Source organism: Panthera pardus, unplaced genomic scaffold, assembly GCF_024362965.1.
Source record: "Panthera pardus isolate Hobbes unplaced genomic scaffold, ASM2436296v1 HiC_scaffold_13, whole genome shotgun sequence".
Lineage (NCBI taxonomy): Eukaryota > Metazoa > Chordata > Mammalia > Carnivora > Felidae > Panthera > Panthera pardus.
The window spans coordinates 172,378,715-172,394,887 of NW_026526688.1; the positions used below are offsets into that span (position 1 = coordinate 172,378,715).

The 16,173-nt window shown below is 37.0% G+C and overlaps 1 protein-coding gene across 4 annotated transcripts in view; it reads left to right on the plus strand.

Annotated features, from left to right (window-relative positions):
* Positions 1 to 448: 448 nt before the first annotated feature.
* The window catches only part of TMEM156 (transmembrane protein 156), a 51,651-nt gene continuing 35,926 nt past the window's right edge, over positions 449 to 16,173 (plus strand). For all 4 annotated transcript variants that reach the window (XM_019414081.2, XM_019414097.2, XM_019414089.2 and 1 more), the window contains exon 1: positions 449 to 608. In XM_019414081.2, coding sequence (XP_019269626.2) covers positions 521 to 608 — 88 coding nt within the window. In that variant the 5' untranslated portion in view covers positions 449 to 520. The remainder of the gene's footprint in view (positions 609 to 16,173) is intronic.

Here is a 16,173-nt window from a genome sequence, read left to right on the forward strand (position 1 = left end):
ATTAGAATCCAGTTCAGTGCCTGGCACTTACAAGGGGTCAACAATCATTTAAGTAAGTGAATGAATGGGCATGACGGACCTTCATCATTTTATTTCTGGTGTGTATATTGTGGGTTTATATTTACGCACACACATTGGCAAAAATGGGAAAACACCTTCAAATCTAGGTGAGGACAAGATCTTTCCTTCTTGACATCATTTCTTTATCTTTCTTGTTTAGAAGATAGTTTGAAAGTGTCTATCAGACAGTAGTCTTCTTAAAGGAAAGTGACTCAAAATGAAAAAGTCTCAGTTCAAGGCCTCTTTTTTTACAATCGATCTTAGCCAAAAGCCTGAGAAGCAATCAAGCCCTCTTTTTTTTTTTTTTTTTTTTTTTTTTTTTTTTTTTAGTCTTACACAAAAGGAAGTGAGTATGAAGTTGCTTGCATAAACTTAAAGAACTGCAGAGATGAAACCCAAAGCAGGAAGAAACATGCCACCAATGTACTGGAGGGGAACACACTGTGTCATGTGAATAGACATGACAAAAACAGCCTTCTTTAAATTACTTTTGGCAATTGTGATCGCATTCATTTTAATTTTGCCAGAACATTTTAAGACACCAAAAGGTGAGTACATAATTATAATTTATCTTTTCTTTTTCTAATTAAAAAAAAATTATGATAGGTAACGGTTACAAGGAAAGATCCTCTCTTGGATACACGCTGCCTGGGCTGAAGTTCTATGTCTGAAAAGTTAAGAAAATGAGATTGTAATTTTAGTTGGCTGTTATATAGCACAGTAACCTTATTTGCAGTACTTAATTATTGTGGCATACCGTAGTGAAATAAAAAATGAAAAGAAATATCTAAAATGTGTAGTCTAGATTTTAAACATTGAGTTTACATTCATCTCACATGATTTTGCTCTTTGAAGTAGTTTCCTTCAAAACAGTTTTAAGTATGCTTAGACTTATTTCACAAAGTGAGTTATATTTGTTATGTTAAAGGTGTTTGATTTCCCTCTACCACAGCTATTTCACACAAATAACTCACTGTTGCTTTTTGAAAAATAAGAGAATTTGAAATAAGATGGGTGCAAATTTCAGCAGGTGTGTGCGTATGTATATTTGTAACTAGAGAAAAAATGGAACAAAATGTCCTCTGCGGATATTTCAGGGATTTGTGATATGATTGTTGGAACCTAGGATAAGAAAATAAATAAATGTAAATTTGAACTATTTTTATATGTCAGTAAAAGATTTAAAATATATATAAATGTGCGTTCGGAAAATAGTTGTGCTCCCTAGTATTTAATAATAAGAAAAAGTAAAAAGAAAACACTATATTCTATCATTAAAGTTATATGAATTTGCTTAAAATCAGGGAAAAGCTTATATTTGATGACATTCTGCCATGATTACTGTTGCATGTACATGATACTAAGTGGCCAGATAACAATATTTTTGCTAAATTAACACTATGTGCAATTTTGTGAATGATTGAATTTTTCAAAATTTTCTTGGTTTTCTGGCATTGTGTTGCTCAGACTAAACAATCATAACATATATTTTTAATTCTTGATTCCACTTAGTGAAAATATAGAGAATAGTTAGAATTGGAATGGAGATAACTTATTTCAACGTTTAAGCCTTTTAAATAGTAAGCTGATTTGATAGTTATCTAAGGTAGGCCATGAAGATGGACCTCACATCTCCAAAAAATCAGGTTCATCTAACGAAAACCAAGTAATCAGCCTCAAAAAAGATTTCATAAACTATTTGCTAACTGTTGGTTACTGTGTTATGAGAACTGGTGATTGCCAGAGCATGTGAAAAGCTTTTCTTTCTTGGGCAGATGTCTTGACAGTAATCAACCATTAATGATTTTTGTGTTTTTACTTTCACAACTAATTACAATCAGCTCTCACTACTACCTATATTGCCTCTGCAAACTTAAAATAGCCACTTCGCTTTTCCTGGTCCAAGAACAGCACAGATAGATATTTCCTTGGACTCTTTAGGGGGATGGATTTATTTGGGAATTTTATTTCAAAGGGAACTTCCTTGGGGCCAACAAACAAAAATGTTTGAAAACCGTCATCTTATCCTGATGTCATTTTGTGGTAGAAGGGATTTTGCACACAGCCACCATAAATGAAAGGTTGATGATTGAGTAAAATATTTTACACATGCAATAGTGCACGTTTTATATTTTATAATGGTTTATGGATCACCAGGAACAAGGTCATATAGCTTCATTTTATCTAGTCTAATACAGATCCAACTAAAGGCAAATGATTATTTCACTTTTTTTCAGTAATTTTTAAATCACAGTTATAGTTGCCTTATGAAATAAGTTGACATGTCATATTTCATAAAATAAAATACCTGGTAAAAATTTTTAGATGTTCAAGAAGTGCTGAAATTAACCTTGAGATTCTCCTGTATAGTCCTACTCTTCTTATCAGTTACTTGTGGGTTTTTTTCCCCATTTTTTTCTTACATCCTATTCACTTTAATTTCTAAGATAAATATTATAAAATGATTTTTACTTATAAATTATTCACTGATACCACGTCGTTAACACATCAAATGAATTCAGAAGGAATCTTAATGAGGAATAATGTATTCATGAGGTTTAATAGATTTGATTTCAAAATAATAAACCCTCTGAAGGCCTAAGTTAAAAATAGAGAACTGTGTTTGATCATTTTTCATCAAGAATGTGTCTGAGTCTCTGAATAATCATTACTCAGAATATTCAATTATCATAATTACACAGTATAAGCTATCTAGTCTAACTTTATTGAAGAAGAGGAACTTCTTCAATGGTGTTTTGGACTTTTAATGAGTTTGCATTGAGCATGCACTGGCAAGAGAAACTATTTTAATACTTCCAGTTTATTTGAAAGACAGCTTATACTAAGATACAGTAGTTAATGTAATGATTTGCTACACTTACATTGCATGTAGATAGTGGAGATAGAAAAGGAATAGATATATTTTGATTCAGAGATGCTTGCAATTAAGAGAGCCTGGGTTGCCCCAAACAGGAGACTTCACCAACCAACTTTTATTGGACTTACAGTGTTTAAGAGAGAGAGACCTTCTTAACCCATATCAATCTCAGTGATCTTTTATTTATTTATTCCTCCGGTCATGAACAGTGCCTACCTGTGCTGGCTTCTGCAGCACATATACTGAAATTGGAATGAATAGTGTCTACCTGTACCAGGAACCCGGGGCTACAAAAACAACAGGCAACTCTTCTTTCAAGGAGTTTTCAGTTAGCGGGAGGCCTGACTGGTAAATAATTAAATACAATACTGTAATTACTGAAATAGCAATGTAAAAAGGTACAATGGAAACATAAAAGGTGCTTCCAGGCCGGTCTGGGGAGGATGTTCCTTCCATTTTTGTTGCAAAGAGATAACTGTCAGAGCTCTAATGATCAGCTAATATTTCTCCTTACCTGCTTGCACAAGCACTCTCTAAGAGAAGCAATTATTTTCAAATAAAATGTACTCATATAAATATCTCAGAAGTTCTTGAAGCCAGAAATTGTAGTCATACAAATGTCTTACTGATAATTCATGGCAATGCAAGACAGGAATAGCAGAGATAACAACACCTCAAACCTAATTTTATTTAGCTATTTGACTTCCTCGCTTACTTGTAAGAGCCAAACTGACATAAACTATGTTTACCAGCTTTCATTTTCCCTGGCATTTCACACTTTCTGATGGAAATGGTAGTATAATGGACCGTGAACTGCAAGAAAACGGTGGACAAAGGAACTTAACTTACAAAGTATACAAAGTATAGGATAAACCCTGAAGTATTCAAGCCTATGTACACATTACTTATGTCTGTATTATAAAGAACAGTGTTATCAAGAGTAACTGCAACTAATTTGCCTGAAAGTGTTCTTAGTTCTTAAAAATGGGCACTTAATTTTTCTCTCATTAATTGGCTCGTTAAAAAGTTAATCAACAATCCCCAATAAGGTCTGGGATATAGGCTAACAACTATTAAAAAAAATTTTTTTTAATGTAATAAATACTTACACATGTACCAGGTACTATACCAAGTACTTTTACAAGTAATAACTCATTCTGACACATTAAATACTTCATCTCATTTGTGGCAAAGCATCATTCTCAAGAGAGACTATTCTGAAAATATTCAGAAAGAAGGAATAAAACTAGATGGGTAGATTTACTTTGTTGTAACATTTTATTTCTTACGGAATTTTCTGAATCTTTATGGAATGCAAATGGCTACTGATCGACACAATATGTTTACAAATATATTGTAGACATTAGATGCTGGCAAAAAAAAAAAAAATAGACACGGCTAAATAAAATGCTTTCCACTGCTTTGGCAGAACGGGTTTTATTCTGTTAGATTATATACAGCAACCCTTGCTTGGGATGCTTTCTATTAGGTTCTCATTGCATTGGTAGATGCCCTTTCTGTACACCTTTTTTGTTTTTATAGAAAAACAACTTTCTTTAAAATAATAATGCGGTAATATATCTTACCCTGATACTGCTGTTTCTTTTCTCCATAGCACTCATACCCTATATAACTTACTTATCGTGTGTACTTTTTGCTGTCTGATTTCTCCAAATAGAGCATAAACTTGATGAAAATGAGGTTTTTGTCTGTTTAGGTCATATTTTAAGCACTTAGGACAGTACCTGCCACATTAAGAGGCACTCACCAAGTATTTGTTGATGGAGTGAATTTTCTGACTCATACTGTAAAGGAAATAAAAGTGAAACATTCTTGAAGGAAGCATTTCTTATCTGATCATCATAACCACCTTTTGATTTAGGCAGATCAGGCACTATTATCCTCCTCTTGTATTTTGGAAGCAAAATTTTACTTTTAGGTTGTGCAATGTATGAAATTTATTTCACAGACTCTTTCACTTAAAAGAACTTTTAGGTTGTGCAATGTATGAAATTTATTTCACAGAATCTTTCACTTAAAAGATATGTGTCTGTTTACCCTAGGTTATTTTCCTACCATTTTTTTTTCCCATGGAGAGTTTCATAATGTGCATTTACTTCCCTATTTTGACAAGTAAAGTCAGCAATCTTTCTTATCTCCCACTGTTCCACATACTGTTACCATAAATTAAAAGTAACCCCAAACTTTGCCCCTTTTCCCCAAGAAATATTTTAAATTGTCTTTCCCAAATGTTCTATGAATAAATCCATATCCTGTCTAGACTCCCCTGTTCCTTACCTGGTTAACACCATCAATGTATCATTCATTTGCAACATGATGTATTTTTACCCTTTCCAACTCAATATTACTAGAGAAGCCTCAATTACTGAACCCAAGATGGAAATGTAATTATTTGAACTTTTGCTATTGAAATTGATACTCTTTGAGTCTATACCAGTTGTTAAAGAGGCAGACCTGTAACCAAAGGAAAAAAAAAGTATGTTAACTAATATCTCTGTAATTAGGCAGCTAAGCCATTAGCTTTTTTTCTCTCCTGGCAGCTAATATTTTTTTTAAGTTTATTTATTTATTTTGAGAGAGAGAGTGAATGGGGGAAGTTTAGAGAGAGAGGAAGAGAGAGAATCCCAAGCAGGCTCTGCACTGTCAGCAGGAGCCTGATGTCTGGCCTTGAACTCAGAACTGTGAGATTATGATATGAGCTTAAATCAAGAGTGGGACATTTAACCAACTGAACCACCCAGGCACACTAGCTAATGTTTTTAAATTGCTGAATTATGATGCAGAATATCCAATAATGATTAAAGCTATTTAAAATTTTTTAAATGTTTGTTTATTTATTTATTTATTTATTTAGAGATAGAGTGTGTGGGGGGAAGGGCAGAGAGAGACGGAAACACAGAATCCAAAGAAGGCTCCAGACTCTGAGCTGTCAGCACAGAGCCCGACAGCGATCATGACCTGAGCTGAAGTCGGACGCCTGAGCCACCCAGGCGCCCCTGATTAAAACTATTTAGAAACAATTGGAGGTGTTTTGTTTAGTTTGGCTATTTTTTTAAAAGCACAATTTACATACAGTAAAATACAAAGATCTTAAGTGTTCGGTTTTATAAATTTTGACAATCATATGTGACTATGTAACTACAACCCCATACAAAATACAGATTTTCATCACTCCCAGAAGGATTCCTTTTGCTCATTTCTGTCAAATTTTCTCCTGTTCCCAAGGCAACTTTCTGACCTGTGTCACCATAGTTTAGTTTTATCCCTTCTTATACTTTATATAGACGGAATCATCACACAGTATCTATTTTTGATCTAGCTTCTTTAGCTTAGCATAATGTTTTTGAGATTCACCCATGTTATTAAGTGCATCACTAGCTCTTTTCTATTTATTGCTAAATAGTCCATTATACAAATATATCGCATTTGTCCCTTATGCCACTGGGTTGTTTCCAGTTATTGGCCATTATAAATGTGCTGCTATGAACATTTTTGTACAACTCTTCATATGAAAATATGTTTTCATTTCTATCAGCTAACTAGTAGTAAAATAGCTCAATATATTTAATTTGATAAGAAACTGCCAAATGCATCTCCAAAGTGGTTGTACTAGCTATGTTTCTGGTGGTAAAAATTGCTTATTTTCTTCAGTTTGTATTTCATATACTGAACCAATAACACTTAGAATATGTATTGTCTGAAAGAATCCATGCTTCTTCCAAAGTTCCTTGACAACTCGTTAACAGAGAAATAGCCTAGGTATTGGGAAAATATGACTTGACGTAGAGTAGTTTCTGGAGCTGCTCTTGTCTGTCAAACAATGAAGATTTTACTGTACATTCTCACTTATTTTTGAAGGTCAACAGAGAGTTGAGACTTCTATTCTTGCATTCAACCTTGAAAAATACTCTTGGCACAAAATATCTAAAAATGTGAGATAAAACATTAAAAACTAAAACATTAAGAACAACAACAAAATATATAGTTGAACTACTAACAAAATAAGAAAACTCCTCAAAGGTGGAAAATGATTATAAATTATGAATTCAGACTGGTAAGCAAGAGTAAACAGATTGGTCACCTGAGTGGCCTAGAGTCTGTTTCATGGGTCATACATGGTAGACAGAAGCCAGAGCTTAAGACTGGGACCCCAAAGGTGACGTGCTCTGTGAAGGAGTAAGGAATAATCTAGGGAAAACTTGTCTGGCTATAAGGAAATTTGTCTGCCTTTACCTAGGCCCTGGAGAGAGTAAGGAAAAAATTTCCCTTGAGAGTTTGTGAACACAAGTTGGCCATAGCTTGGATATTAATGATCATTGCCTATAAGGTGTGAAAGGCCAAATCCAAGAATTAGGTCTTGTCTTTGTTTTTTTTTTTTTCTTGTATAAATTTGACATGTGACATTGTTCCCTAGTACTTTGTTGAGGATTTTTACATCTGTGTTCATCAGAGATATTGGCCTGTAGTACTTTTGTGTGTGTGTGTGTGTGTGTGTGTGTGTGTGTGTGTGTGTGTGTTGTCTCTATCTGGTTTTGGTATCATGGTAATGCTGGATTCAGAATGAATTTGGATGTTTTCCTTCCATTTCTATTTTTTGGAATACTTTGAGAAGAATAGATATTAACTCTCCTTTAAAAAATTTTTTTTAATGTTTATTTACTTTTTTGAGAGAGAAAGAGAGAGAGAGAGAGAGAGAAAGAGAGAGGAGGACAGAGAGAGAAAGAGGGAGACACAGAATCTGAAGCAGGCTCCAGCCTCTGAGCTGTCAGCCCAGAGCCTGACACAGGGCTTGAACCCACAGACTGCGAGATCATGACCTGAGCTGAAATTGGATGCTTAACTGACTAAGCCACCCAGGCACCCCTATTAACTCTTCTTTAAATATTTGGTGGAATTTGCTTGTGAAGCCATCTTGTCCTGGTCCAACTTTTTTTTGTTGTTGGGAGTTTTTTGATTACTGATTCAATTTCTTGGCTATTCACATTTTCTATTTCTTCCTATTTCAGTTTTGGTAGTTTATATGTTTGTATGAATTTATCCATTTCTTCCAGGTTGTCCAATTGGTTGGCTTATAGTTTTTCACAATATTCTTTATAATTGTATTTCTGTGGTATTGGTTGTTATTTCTCCTCTTTCATTTATGACTTTATTTATTTGGGTCATTTCTCTTTTCTTTTTGATAAGTCTGGCTTGAGGTTTATCAATTTTATTAATTTTTCAAAGAATCAGCCCCTGGTTTCACTGATCTGTTCTACTGTTTTTCTAGTTTCTACACCATTTATTTCTGCCTTAATCTTTATTACTTCCTTCCTTCTTCTGGTTTTGGGTTTTGTTTGTTGTTCTTTTTCTAGCTCCTTTAGGTGTAGGGTTAGGTTGTTTATTTGAGGGTGTTGTTGTTGTTGTTGTTGTTTTGCTTTTTGAAGTAGGCCTGTATTGGTATAAACTTTCCTCTTATAACAGGTTTTACTGCATCCCAAAGGTTTTGGATTGCTGTGTTTTCATTTTCATTTGTTTCCATGTATTTAAAAATTTCTTCTTTGGGGCGCCTGGGTGGCGCAGTTGGTTAAGCGTCCGACTTCAGCCAGGTCACGATCTCGCCGTCCGTGAGTTCGAGCCCTGCGTCAGGCTCTGGGCTGATGGCTCGGAGCCTGGAGCCTGTTTCCGATTCTGTGTCTCCCTCTCTCTCTGCCCCTCCCCCGTTCATGCTCTGTCTCTCTCTGTCCCAAAAATAAATTAAAAAAAAAAAAAAAAATTTCTTCTTTGATTTCCTGGTTGACCCATGCATTGTTTAGTAGCATGTTATTTAACCTCCATGTATTTGTGGTCTTCCCAGATTTTTTCTTGTGGTTGACCTCTAGTTTCAAAGTGTTATGGTCAGAAAAGATGCATGGTATGATTTCAATCTTTTTGTATTTGTTGAGGCCTGTTTTGTGGCCCAGTATGTGACCTATTCTGGAGAATGTCCCATGTGCACTTGGAAAGAATGTGTATTCTGCTGCTTTAGGATGAAATGTTCTAAATATATCTGTTAAGTCCATCTGGTCCAATGTGTCATTCAAAGCCATTGTTTCCTTGTTGATTTTATGTTTAAATGATCTGTCCATTGATGTAAGTGGGCTATTAAAGTCCCCTAGCATTATTGTATTATTATTGATTAGTTACTTTATGTTTGTTATCCACTGCTTTATATATTTGGATGCTTACATGTTGGGTGCATAAATATTTACAACTGTTAGATCTTCTTGGTGGATTGTCCCCTTTATTATGATATACTCCCCTTCTTTATCTTTGTTACAGTCTTTGTTTTATTTTTTAAAGTTTATTTATGTATTTTGAGAGAGAGAGAGAGAAAGAGAGAGAGAGAAAGAGAGAGCACGAGCATGAGAGGGGCAGATAGAGAGAGAATTCCAAGCAGGCTATCAGTAGTACACAGCCCAATGCAGGATTCAGTCTCACAAACTGAGAGATCATGACCTGAGCCTATCTCAAGAGTCAGGCACTTAACCACCTGAGCCACCCAGACACCCCTCCAGTCTTTGTTTTAAAGTGTAGTTTGCCTGATGTAAGTATTGCTACTTTGGCTTTTTTTTTTTTTTTTTTTTTGACATCCATTTGCATGATAAATGTTTCTCCATCCTCTACTTTCAATCTGCAGGTATCTTCAGGTATCTTAAGTCTAAACTGTGTCTCTTGGAGGCAACATATAGATAGATCTTACTTTTTTAATCCATCCTGACACCCTATGTCTTTTTGTTGGAGCATTTAGTCATTTATATTCAAAGTAATTATTAATAGATACATACGTATTGCCATTTTATTACTTGTTTTGTTGTTGTTTCTGGAAATTTTCTCTGTCCCTTTCTAGTATTTGTTACTTTTGGTCTTTTCCTCCCAAAGAGTCCCTTTTAATATTTCTTGCAGGACTGGTTTAGTGGTCATGAACTCTTTTAGTTTTTGTTTGTCTGGGAAAATCTTTCTCTCTCCTTCTTTCTGAATAATAGCCTTGCTGGAGAGAGCACTCATGGCTGCAGATTTTTTTCCATTCAGCACTTGAAATATATCATGTCACTCCCTTCTGGCTTGCCAAGTTTTTGCTGAGAAGTCTACAGTTAGCCTTATGGGTCTTCCCTTGTAAGTTAAGGACTTCTTTTGTCTGGCTGCTTTTAAGAGTCTTTCTTTATCACTATATTTTGCAAATTTAATTATGTCTTGGTGTTGCCCTGCTTTTGTTAATTTTGATGAGAGTTCTCTGTGCCTCCTGGATCTGGATGTCTGTTTCTTTCCCCAGATTAGGGAAGTTTTCAGCTATTTTCTCAAATAAATTTTCTGCTCCCCTTTCTCTCTCTTCTTCTTTTGAGACTCCTGTAATACGAATGTTATTATGGCTGATTGAGTCACTGAATTCCCTAAGTGTATTCTCATGTTCCATAATTCTTTCTCTCTTTTGTTCACCTTCATTATTTTCCATTACTTTGTCTTCTAGGTCATTAATTCATTCCTCTGCTTCCTTCAGCCTGCTCTTCATTGCATCAAGCCTGTTTCTAATCTCTTTTGCTACATTCTTTATCTCTGATTGATTCTTTCTTCACTCTTTTATCTCTGTGGTAAGGATCTCACTAATATCTTCTATTCTTTTCTCAAGTCCAATGAGTATACTTATGATTGTTGCTTTAAATTCTCCATCAGGCATGTTACTTATATCTGTTTCACTTAGATCTCTGGCTGTGGCCTTACCTTGTTCTTTTATTTGGCATGAATTCCTCCATCTTGGCATTTTGTCTAAGTCTCTGCCTTCTTCTCTGTGTTAGAAAAGGCAGTTATGTTTCCTTCTCCTAAAAGTAGTGGCTTTATGAGGAGGTCATGTAGTGTCAAGGGCCTGGAGCTTCAGGGAGTGTCTTTGGTGTATGCTGTGTGTGCCCTGCTATTTTGTTTTAGCTGCTCTATCCTTCAGGTAAGTCATTTGCAGAGGCTTTCTTTGCCTGCTGTGGGCAGTGTTTGGTCCTTGGTCTGAATGTGGCAAGTATTAACTAGGTGTGCTCTGGTCTGCCTGTGAAATGAGACCTGATACCACTTCCATCAGAACTGAGACCATGCAGAAATCTCTGGTCAGATGTGGTGTGGGCAGAGGTTTCTGCTGGTCTTCTAGGGGAGGGGACCCTCCATGCTGGGACTGATGCAAGCTTGACTGAGAAGAGTAGTCTAGTCTGAACTCAGGGGACATGGTGTAAGCAAGTTAGGTAGCCAGTGTCAGTGCTATGCTTCCTCCTGCAAGTGGCTCTGTGTTTATGCTGAGGGGTGGGGAGGGAAATGGTGACAACCAGTTCCTTTGTTACCTGAGAGGCATTTCCACGAAGCTGCCTCTCAGGCATATGCTCTGAGTAGAGCAAATAATCTCCCCGCTGTGTGCCCCAGGCTCTCTTCAGATTATTGTTTCCATGCTGTCTGCCCCTGGGCTGTTTGCCTGCCTTCTCTCCCTGACCCCTCTTGGCTCTATCCCGGCCTAGCCCACTGACCTTTAAAACTCAAAACTTCAAGCCCCACTGGTTGTAAGATCTCAAAAAATACAACCCCTCTCATTTTCCAAGCCAATGGCTATGGGAAATGTTCTCCTTGTGTATTCCCCTCTGTGCTCCTCTCTCTCTCTCGATCTCTCTCTCTCTCTCTCTCTCTCTCTCCCCCCTTCTCCATTACCATGGCTCCCTCCCCTCTGCAGTATCTGTGATCCATTTCTCCCCTAAACCATAGCTCCACACTTTTTACCTTCTTCAATGTGGACTCTTCTCTCCCTTTGGTTGTGGAGTTTGTTCTGTCAGTCTTCAGGTTGATTTCTGGAGTATTAGGATGATTTGATAGTTATCTAGCTGTGTTCACGGGACAAGATGAGCCTAGGATCCTGGTCCTCCAACTCTGCCACCATCTTCCCTCTCTCATTTGACGTTTTTTAGATTTCACTTATAAATGATATCATATAGTAACTGTCTTTCTTGATCTTATTTTACTTAGGATAATGTACTCAAGTCCATCAATTTTGTCACAGATGGCAGGATATTCTCCTTTCTCATAGGTGAACAATACTACATTTGTGTATATATAACACATTTTCTTTATTCATTCACCCATTGATGGGCACTTGAGTTATTCCCATATCTTGGCTATTGTGAATAATACTGTGATAATACTGTATGGGCATGCAGATATCTCTGTGAACTCCTGTTTTCATTTCCTTTGGGTATCTACCCAGAAGAGGAACTGCTGAATGATATGATCTATTTTTAATTTTTTGAGGATCCTCCATATTGTTTTCCATAGTGGACAGACTAATTTATACTCTAGCAGTATATAAGGATTCCTTTTTTACCACACCAAGAAATTTAATTTAAAGTGATTTTGAGATAATGTGGTATTAGATACCAAGCAGAGGTAAACAGCAATCCTTTCTGGAGGAAAACATCTTCAAATCAGATCTCAAATAATTTCCCAAACAAAATTCTAAGTAACATGAGCTACTGTCAAAAATCATAAAACACATGAAGGCTTATGGGCACCTAGCTGGCTCAGTCAGAGGAGCGTGTGACTCTTGATCTCAGGGTCATGAATTCAGGCCCCATGTTGGGTGTAGAGATTACTAAAAATAAATAAATAAATTTAAAAAACCCCACATGAACAGACAATAGTCAACAGAGACAAAAATAGCAGAATAAGATCTTTAAAGAATTCAGATATTGGGGTTATGAGATATATCATATAAAGTAAATATTTAGTTTGTTTCAATAAAAAATGGTATCAAATGAGTATGAGTAAAAAACAAGACTATTAAAAATAATCAGGCAGATTTATGAATCACTATATTATATACCTGAAACTGAAATATCATGCAGATTGGAAAAAGAATAACTTGAAAGTCTAATTATGAAATTATAATAAGATGAAGTAGAAACACAAGGAATGGAATAAATGGATCAGACACAACTGAATAATGAATTGGAATATATATCTGAAGAAATTACTGAGAACACAACACAGAGAGCCAGAGAAAGAGCAAATATGAAATAGAGATTAAGAGACATAGAGAACAAAGGGAGAAATCTCTAATGAAGCTATCAAAGGAGAGAAGAGACAGAATGGGGAAACGACTATGTTTGAAGAGATGTGGCTGAGAATTTTACAAAAGTGAAGAAAGACATACATCCTCAGATTCAGGAAACCTAACAAGTCCCTACCAGAATAAATACAAAATTCTCTAGAACATGAAAAAAAAAAATAAAAAATAACCAGAGATAAAGACTGATTTTCTTCAAAGGAAAATTAGGTAGCTCATTTCTTGAAAGCAACCTTGAAACTCAGAGGCAGTGGAATAAGCTCTGCAAAGTACTGAGGTAAAATTAATGTCAATCTGGAACTGGTGAGATGTAGATTTTCAGATGAACAAAAACAGAGTTTGTAAACAGCAGATCTTCAGAGAAGGAATTTATAGAGAATTAACTATAGAAGAAAAGATATAATCCTAGAAGGGAGGTCAAACATGCAAGAAATGACAGGGGAAAGACCCTCAATAATTATAACCATGTGGGTTTATCTAAATAAATCTTGAAAATGTTAACTGCATACAACAAAAATAACCACTGATTTGTGTGTCAATGAAAAAACAAGATAGAACTAATATGCTGTACAAAAATAGCATCCCTTTCAGAGGCTGTAGGTGAGAATCCATTTTCTTTTCTTTTCCAGCTTCTGGAAGGTTTCTGCATGCCTTGGTTTGTGTCTTAACTTCCATCTTCAAAGCCAGCAATGGCCTGTTGAGTCTTTGTCACGTTGTGCTATTCGGACACACTCTTTTGCCTCTCCCTTCCATATTTCTGATTATATTAGGTCCTTGGATAATCTAGGATAATTCCCCCCAACCCCTTTTTTTAAGATAAGTGCACCAGCTATCTTCATTCCATCTTCTGCCTTAATTTCTCTTTGGCATGTAATGTAACATATTCACAGGTTCTGGGAATTAGGATGTGGACATTTTTGGCAGGTTATTGTTTCTGTCTATTAAAACTGAATAACAAAAGATAGGCAGACACATTCAGTAATGTTAGGATTGGAAAAGGACACAGTAGAAATTTAAAATGTAATAAGAGATTACTATTAATAACTTTAAGTCAATAGATTTAAAATGTTAAGGACATATTTATAGAAAAATATAACTTACCCAAGCTTACTTAGGAAGAAATGGAAAACTGAAGAGTGGTACCACAATTAAAGAAATTGAACCAATGGGTTAATATTTGCTAAAAGAAACCCTAGATTTGGGTAATTTTACATGCATGTTCTGCCAAACTTTCAAGAAATAGGTTGAATAGATTAAAAAATTTTATAATAAACATTTCCAGAAGATAGAAACAGGGGAGTATTTTTCAATTTATTTTTTAAGGCTAGTATATATCTTGGTACCCAAACTTAACAATGATGGAACAAAAAAGAAAAACTTACAGGCCAATCTCATTTATAAACATTGATTAGGGGGTACCTGAGTGGCTTAGTCAGTTGAGCATCTGACTTTTGATTTTGACTCAGGTCATGATCCCAGGGTCCTGGGATTGAGACTCAGTCAGGCTCTGTGCTGAGCATGGAGCCTGCTTAAGATTCTCTGTCTGTCTGTCTGTCTCTCTCCCTCTGCCCTGTCCCCCATTTGCACTCTCTCTCCTAAAAAAATATTTTTAAATAAAACATTAAGAATCTAATTGGATAGGGGCACCTGGCTGGCTCAGTCAGTAGAGTATGCAACTCTTGATCTTGGGGTTGTGAGTTCAAGCCCCATATTGGGAGATTACTCAAATTAAATCTTAAAAAAAAGAATCTAGAGGGGAAGATGGCCGCATAGAAGGGTGCTGGGCTCACCTTGTCCTGCTGATCACTTAGATTCCACTCACATCTGCCTAAATAACCCAGAAAACCACCAGAAGACTAGCAGAATGGACTCTCCAGAGCCAAGTGTATACAAGAGGCCCATGGAAGAGGGTAGGAACGGCAGAGAGGCAGTGCATACTACATGGACTGGTGGGAGGGAGCTGGGGCAGTGGAGGGGCAGCCTGCCCGGCAAGGCAGAGCCCCCGAGTCTGGCTTGCAAAAGTGGAGGGGCTGGACTCCGTGAGTTCTGACAGCCAGAGGGACTTAACATCTGGAATTTTAAAAGTCAACAGCTCTGCTCTTGGAGAGCGGGGAGGGCGAGAGGAATCCAGGAGGGAGAGTCGTTGAGCCTGGGAAGACAGAGCTCAGCTTGGCAGGGGAACAAAGGTGCTTTCAAGTGCCATCTCCCTCTCCCGTCCCCCAGCCTAAATCCCAAAGGGAACCAGTTCCTGTCACTGAACTTGCTTGCACCACGCAAACACCCAACGCTGTGCTTCTGTGAATCCATCCCTCTGATGGGTCTGCTTCCCTCCGGGTGCCACAGGGCCCCTCCCACAGGGGACCACCAATTGAAAGCGAGCTGAGCCTACCCCTCCTGCCCCTATGCACCTTGCAGATCCACCCCGGTTAATACGCCAGATCCCATCAAAGCAGCACCACAAGCCTGGCAGTGTGGAAGTAGCCCGGACAGGGGCCACACCACTCCACAGTGAGTCCTGCCCCTGGGAGAGGGGAAGATAAGGTACACACCAGTCTGACTGTGGCCCCAGCAGTGGGCTGGGGACAGACATCGGGTCTGACTGCGGCCCGTCCACCAACACAAGTTACTCCAGACAGCAAAGGAGAAGTGCCCTGCAGTTCAGCCCCACTCCAGGGGCTATCCAAAATGACGAAACAGAAGAACTCTCCTCAAAAGAAACTCCAGGAAGTAGCGACAGCTAATTGATCAAAACCGACTTAAGCAATACAACAGAACAAGAATTTAGAATAATACTCATAAAATTAACCACTGGGCTTGAAAAAAAGTATAGAGGACAGCAGAGAATCTATTGCTACAGAGATCAAGGGACTAATAAATAGTCATGAGGAGCTAAAAAGTGCTATAAATGAGATGCAAAATAAAATGGAGGTGACCACAGCTCGGATTGAAAAGGCATAGGAGACAATAGGTGAATTAGAAGATAAAATTATGGAAAAAGAGGAAGCTGAGAAAAAGAGAGATAAAAAATCCAGGAGTATGAGGGGAGAATTAGAGAACTAAGTGATGCAATCAAATGGAACAATATCTGTATAATAGGAAGTCCAGAAGAGGAAGA